General features: G+C 34.8%; 1 protein-coding gene across 2 annotated transcripts; it reads right to left on the bottom strand.

Moving 5' to 3' along the window:
* Positions 1-483: 483 nt before the first annotated feature.
* On the bottom strand, positions 484-5,255 carry LOC112797026 (uncharacterized). Of its 2 annotated transcripts, none has more exons than XM_025839759.3 (11): positions 4,748-5,255; positions 2,683-2,840; positions 2,499-2,579; positions 2,370-2,397; positions 2,145-2,227; positions 2,003-2,035; positions 1,802-1,880; positions 1,654-1,706; positions 1,493-1,553; positions 1,236-1,315; positions 484-1,051 (listed from the first exon to the last, which is right to left on the bottom strand). In XM_025839759.3, the coding sequence occupies exons 2-11, from the start codon at positions 2,701-2,703 to the stop codon at positions 965-967; spliced, it is 606 nt and encodes a 201-aa protein (XP_025695544.1). In that variant the 5' UTR covers positions 2,704-2,840; positions 4,748-5,255; the 3' UTR covers positions 484-964. The 2 variants fall into 2 exon arrangements, with proteins under 2 accessions (XP_025695544.1, XP_025695545.1); XM_025839760.3 differs by having other exon boundaries at positions 4,227-4,984.
* Between the last annotated feature and the right edge of the window lie 1,876 nt (positions 5,256-7,131).

The raw sequence follows: 7,131 nt of genomic DNA, 5'->3' as shown, positions 1-7,131 counted from the left end.
AGGACACTCATTTTTGTTCGATTTCACTACGGCTTATACTTATTTGTTGTTTGTTTTAAAATTATTTTTGTCAATGATATAATTTTTGGAATATTACTTTAGTAGTTATCGAATATTTAATTATAAGTATGAATATAGTTTTATTATATTATATATGAAATACAATTTAATTATCAAATTCTTCGGCGATTGATTAAAAATTTTATATGGATAATTGATCAATAGCTGAAACAATTTTTTCATCAATGAAACAAAGATTGAAAAATATATGGAATGAAGGCTTCATTTGAATCTAAATACCAAAGATTTAAAAACATGACATATAATATCTCACAATTTTAAAATCAAATTTCGATGAATTTTTTCAGAAATAATATTAAAAAAGGTAAGACTCTTTTATCATTAATCACACCATGGCAAGTTAATATGCCAACTTTACACACCATTAACAGAAATCACACCAGACATTAATACGAGTCACGATTGAATATTTGGAGATCATATTGAGTAAATTGAAATTTCGTGGTTCAATTTCAACCCAAGGTGAAATTTCATGGTAACATTGAGTCTTAACTCAAATGTCGTACTTAATTTGACTGTTATCCTCCAAACTAATGTAACAATGGCAAAAATGTCTACTCCATAATTTGCCAAGAACGTTAATCGTGAATTGAGCTAAGGGTAGTTGTCACTTGTCAAGCCCAATACATAAAATAGCAAAGCACACTTGTGTAGAGCTTACATAACATTACATAACATAGTTCTCATAAGAAATATACAAGAACCAAAAAAAAAGGTCACATTAAGAACCAGCTCCCAAACTTCCAATTTTTGGATCCGCTAATATTTCCTTTCACCATAGATTGACCTTTAAACCACCGGGAATCAGGCTGGTAGATTCAGCTTATCATTGCAGAAAAGCTGCTCAAAATTGCAGAAAGTCCATCCTGCATGTATAATGGCATCATTTCTTTGATGACCGGAAACCACCAAACCCCATCATGGCCGCAACATCAGGATCAATTTCCGGTTCTTCCACTGCCTTCTCTTTCTGAATTCAGAATAAAACACTACCTGATTACTAACTTGTTGAATGAAAACTTTTTACTCCTAAAAAGATGGTTACTATTATTACCAGTCAAAGTAAAAGAACATTAAGAGAAAAGAAGAAAAATCAGAGTTGATAGAAAGGAGGCGGAACAATGATACAAAATAAGCAACTACAGACTCCTGACCTTTTCCTTCTTCTTTTCACGACGCAATCGTTTTCTTTCTTCCTCTTCTTGCTGCTGTTTTAGGACCCTTTCGTCAAGATCTACAAAATGTACAAGTCAAAGGCAATGTTAAAGAAATGAGTCAATGACCATCATACATGGAAGAGAAGTTAAAGGTCTATAGTTCCAGGCAAAGGTAAAGACAACAAGAATAATAGATAGATTTGACTTTGAAACTAGTATGGTTTTGATTAATGGGGTAAAATCCAATGCATTACCTTGCTCAGTGAATGTGCCAAGATCTTTACGTTTCTTAAGAACCTCAAATCGTTCCTGAACCTGTTTCCCACCAAAAAATTTACTACTGCCCCCAAAGATACTAAAATATGTACTGAAACCAAATGACAGACAGAAAAGATTGTCTATCTTTAGAGGGTACCTGTTGGAGAGAGGCTCGTTCAACTCGCATAGACATGCCCAAAGCTCTTTGATCTAAGAGACAAACATAAAAATAAAATGAGCAAAGTGAAGGCTAACTGAAAACTGCATCAACTAATGGAAGGAACCATATATAAATGGCCACGTACGTTTCTTTCCATTAATATGATCCAAGTAGTTCGCTGAGTCCTTTACCACACACTCACAAACAGAGCAGTAATATCCAGCCTGATAAGCAAGTCATCATATCAAAATGAGTTACATGCAGTACAAAGCACAAGATCGCCCATAGCAAATATTGAAACAAAGCTGAGAGTTTTCTTAATATTTATATCATCGTAAAAGTATACCTGCTGACTCAGTGGTGCAACCGGCGTAACAACCTGCAACATTGCATTTTATCAATAAAGTTGAGGCGTTAGATAGATGCATATAAAAGTATAGTCGTTCAGAAATGCTAGAACAGTGACATGGGTGTCCATAGTTGCTTACTTGAGTCTTGCCTAGGCGGGACTCGAGGTCCACTTCATAATCTCTATGTTTTAGGGGTTTCCTCTGCACTGGAGGACCTTTAGCTGCATCAATATGACAAAGGTGATGTTAACTTGATATAATATCACTTGAAAATCTCTCCAACTTAACAAAATAATTAACCCAAGAACATTGAAAATATTTTGAAGCTAATGCAAATAGAGGCATATGAAGTAAGTGGCACACCTTTAGATTTAGATCGACCCTCCTCCTCCTGTTCAAATTTGACATAAAATACAACACAATATTATGAAAAGCCAGAAATTATTGGAAATTCGGAAATAGAACACTAACGTTTAAGTAAAAAGAAATTACCTGCCTCTCACGCTCCCGAGCTCGTTCCAAATACTCTTCTCGATCGAATTTTCTTCTGAAGGTGTTGTCAACCCCAGCCACCTGATCCAACACAAAATATTCAACACTTGATGTTGGTTTTGAAAGTAAAAGATGGCGATATTCGAAGAGGATAAAGTTCCGATAAAAACATTGTTAGAATTACATTGTTGCTGGTGTTAGACATGGATGCAATAATTCCAACAGCTTCTGAATCAGAAACTGAAACTACTGTCTGCTAATAAGGGCAGAAACAAAGGGAAGATGATAGATGGATGATTTGAATCAGCAAACCCTAGCAAAGCTTCCAAGATGAAACCTGACCTGGATACAAAAGGGAATGAACGGGAAGAATGTTATTTCAAATCAGGGTTGCTGTTTATTTTTCTCTCTTTCTATTTCAAAATTGATTCTTATATTTTGAATTAGAAATCTGGTTTGAGAATAATAATAATAATAAATTAATAATTAAGGTTAAAACACCGAACCGTCATTAAACTACTTTAATTATTGATTCATTAATTTAATTGATTAAACCGTATTTCAATCGAAATAACTATTTTTTAATAAAATATATAAATAAATATAATAAAATATAATTATAATTTAATATATATTTTAAAATATTATTTAAATTAAAAATATTAAATTAATTAAAATATTATTAATTTATTAAATATAAATTTACAGATTAAATAAAAAATTATAATAAGTGCTTACTTAATTGATACTATCATTTATAACTAAAAAATATATAAAAATATGAGTTAATATTCAATTTCATTTTTAAATTTGCATACAATCCTCAATTTAGTCTTTAAAATTTTAATTGTTTCTCTTTAGTTTTTAAACCTTAAAAACTTAGCTCACATTAGCCCATGAATAATTTTTCACACAAAAATATTAATGAAGTGTTGATATGGACAATCAAATACCATGCTAGAACTTGTAAAACGACGCCAGATTACTTGTTTCATCGTAACATCCGACTATTTAAGAGCCAAAGCAAAAATGACATCGTTGCCCACGTTAGTGTTTTGTTAACATTGTCCATCAAAAAATTGTCCCAAGGACTAACATGAGTTACATTCCCAAAGTTTAAAAACTAAATAAAGGCAATTGAAACTTGAACACTAAATTAAAATTCGCATACAAGTTGAGGGACTAAAATGTGTATTATCTCTAAAATTATCAATCAAAATATATAAGGGAGGCATGAATTGAACAAGTGATAAGAACAATTATAAGACAGAAACAATTAACAAATTATAATAAAACAAGAACATGAGCATGAAGATGAACTGAAAATCTCAAAATCACAATAACAAGAACTAAAACACAGCACAATACAAGACCAATAGGAACAATTAAAACTCATGAATAAAATGAAAAATATGTGAGAATCCGCATTGCCGAAAACAATAATTTAATACGTGTATGTTCAAAGAATCACAGGCTAAGCTTCCATAAACATAGGAAAGTGAAGACCCCCAAACCAAGGAACCTTTAATCACTCTTAAAACAAAATTCACAATCTTCTCATATTGAAGCAGCAAGCAACTTGAAAAGGGAAGCACCAAAAACCAACTTTCAAGTTCCAAGAAAAAGATTCAAATCACCAATCTCAACCAGAAATAAAACCAAATCTCAAAAACAAAAGAGATCTAACAAAGTGATGATCGAAGAAAAAAAAAAACCCCCAAAAATCACCTTTCAATTGGGCTGGAACTCGAACACAGAAGAGGGAGAGGAAGAATAGATGAGGCTCGGAACTCAAATAGAAGAGAGAGAGGGAGAACAGATGAGGAACCCAAACTAGAAGACACAGGCAACGAGATTGAAATAGAGGACAGTTGGAGCGCGGCAGAAGTGGAATAGAAGCGACACGGTTGAGATGATTCGATGAGTTACGACGGCGCTGGAGCAGTGGGGACGGCGACGGCGACACATCTTGAAGAAGAGAGAAAAGATGGAGGCTAAGTCTAGGAGTCAGTATCGCGTGAGGAGGGATGGAGGGAATTTGGTTTTCTTTCCATAAGATGGTAAATCGACGTCATTTAGGGGTATTAGGACAAAAACCGAACAATTACCGGTTCGGTCGACCTTCCAGTTTTTGGCCGGAAAAAGACGGTTACGCATATCAACCAAACCGATGTACTCATCGAATCTCGGTTCGACCAGTTCGAACCGACTTTCAAGACAATGATAATAAATTAATAATAACAACTTACTGTACTGATGCACGGAGGAGGGCAAAGTGACAAACGAAGAAGCAGACGGAGTGGCGTCGGAAGAGACGCAGAGGCGTCGGACTGGGAGAGTGGTGGTGGAGAATTTCTGGGCCGTTTGCAATCAACACGTGCGGGACTGTTGGGGCGACGATGGAAGAGGGGTGGAGTGTTTTTTTTTTCTAGACCTTGGGTTTCTCTTTTTAATTATTAGGTTAATGGGCTCCGCAAGTGACAAGTGAGCTCAGGTGTATTAAAAGGAAGAAAGGAAAGTAGGTTAATGGACTGAGTAAGTGGCAAGTAGGATGCTGTTCCAAAAATAATAAACTACTAAAAATCGCATCCAAGTTTTGGAGGGTGTAGTCTCACGTACAATGTTATTTTCATGTAAAACTTAAAGTCCAGAATCGTTCATATGAGTTTTTACCTTTTCTGAAACACTCACAAAAATAACATTCGCTCCAAAGTTTTTATGAATTCAAATAGATTCAATCTCTTTTCTGATAGAATTAAATTTGTGAAGAGCAAAAACTCTATGTTAAATAAACAGAACTTGAATTAAGAAGAGAAAAAAGTAAACATCTATTTTGTCGATTTTAGCAAATCAATGGTAGTTCGATTCTAATGATCTAGCATTGAAATAGACTGAAATCGAACAAAATTTGCAAAGTTCAAAAGATTTAAAATAAGCTTTTAAAAGACAAAATTGACTGAAATCGAAAGAAATTTGCAAAGTAAAAAAAGAACCCTATAAAGAAACAATAAAAATAAAGGACTTTTTAACATGGAAATTAAAGCCGTTAAAATGTAAATTTAACAAAGAAACAAAAGGTTTCTTGAAAGATAAATTGAACACGAAAAGTAAAGTTTGCTGAATTTATAAATTAAAAAGACAAAGACATGGAAGGAACCCTACAAAAATCGAACTCAAATGCAGACTTAAAAATTCGCTGGGATGTGAGTGTGCTTGAGTGTATTTCTGAAAAAAAAAGTTCCAACCCTAATTCCTTAATACTTTGTAATATTTATAGCCTTCTTCCGTAACCGATCATTAATGACATGATCACCCCCTCGTGTGCGAAAGTTTGGGTAACCGTTCCCTCTCTTTTGCCCAAATGTGTGCCAGTTACTAAAAATCCTTAACTCGAAAAAACCTTTGATCTTCTTCATTCGAGTAACTACTCGATTTACTATGTTCATCGAAACCGTGCCAAACAGTTTCCCACTCGATGCCTTCACGTGCATCTCTTTTGATCTCTACTTCCTTTTCGAAACTTTATTAATATTTCGAATCAGTTCAACCTTCAAATATAATTATTTTTTAACTAACAAACTGCCCCCTAGGATGAATGTGTTTGTTTTCGAAGTCACTCCTCGGAAGACGAAACACTTAATCCTAATTTAGTCTTTAACCATGGTTTAATGGGAATTACCTTAATTGGCCATAATTGCCATTTACTTTTTCCATCAATTTTGACCCGTTTGACACGTCTCCCAGGATTCACAGTCTCTCTCTCCACCACTTCGCCTTCTTTGCAAAGTTACCTCTTTTCTCTTTGAATCCCTCCTGTAACAACGGTTAAGAAGTAAACCCTTATTTAAATTAAACTTCACACTATTGTTTTTCCTTTCTTGAATCTTTGCTCCTTGAAACCTTGCATTCTGTTTCATTTCATTGCTGCCATTTTCTGTTCTCACTTTCCTCCTTATTCATCAATGGCTGCTTCATCTTCTCATGTTGCTGCACAGGATAAAGGCAAAAATATAATGACACAACAATCAACTCCTCCATCTTTGCACATATTGAACCAAATCAATGATGAGATCATTGGGGACCCGCAACTTCAAATCGATGACCCCAGAATCCTTATCCCCTTTACCGTCACTGACGAAACTCACTATTTTGTCGGCCCCATTGACAATTTAGAAAGGGTGAACAGACGGCTTCACTTTTTTCCAAGTGCCCAAGAGAAAGAGTTACTGATTAATCAAGACCTTGACATCTCTTTCTTTACCAACCCTCAAAAGGCCTTTAGAAACAACCCTAAAGTTACCCCCCCCGAGGAAATGATTTTATGGCCTAACACAAACGTCTTGCACTAGAGAAAAACGTTGCCTGGGGTGCTCTGGGAATCCAAGATCTCCTTCGACTTTCAGCTTTTGCCCCCTCGACATATCCTTGGATGATTGGTGTTGTGACTCATTTCTAGAATAGAATGACCAACAATATTCACCTTCCTTGAGGGATGATTGGTATGTCACTTCTTGATGTGGCTGCTATCACAAGGCTTCCAATAAGCTCCCTTGAATTTACCTCTGATATGATACTTGAGCAGCAATACAAAATTGGTTCTATAACTTCTTACAGTGAATTTATTGCCCACCAT

The sequence above is a fragment of the Arachis hypogaea genome, chromosome 4, assembly GCF_003086295.3.
Source record: "Arachis hypogaea cultivar Tifrunner chromosome 4, arahy.Tifrunner.gnm2.J5K5, whole genome shotgun sequence".
In the NCBI taxonomy this organism is placed as follows: Eukaryota; Viridiplantae; Streptophyta; class Magnoliopsida; order Fabales; family Fabaceae; genus Arachis; species Arachis hypogaea.
This window is presented reverse-complemented; position numbering and strand designations above follow the sequence as displayed.

Coding starts and splice junctions, on each gene's coding strand:
- LOC112797026 (XM_025839759.3), bottom strand. CDS start 2,703: ATGTCTAACACCAGCAACAAT. Junction 1,707..1,801: donor TCATATTAATGGAAAGAAAC/GTACGTGGCCAT, acceptor TTTGTCTCTTAG/ATCAAAGAGCTTTGGGCATG. Junction 1,554..1,653: donor AACGAGCCTCTCTCCAACAG/GTACCCTCTAAA, acceptor GGTGGGAAACAG/GTTCAGGAACGATTTGAGGT.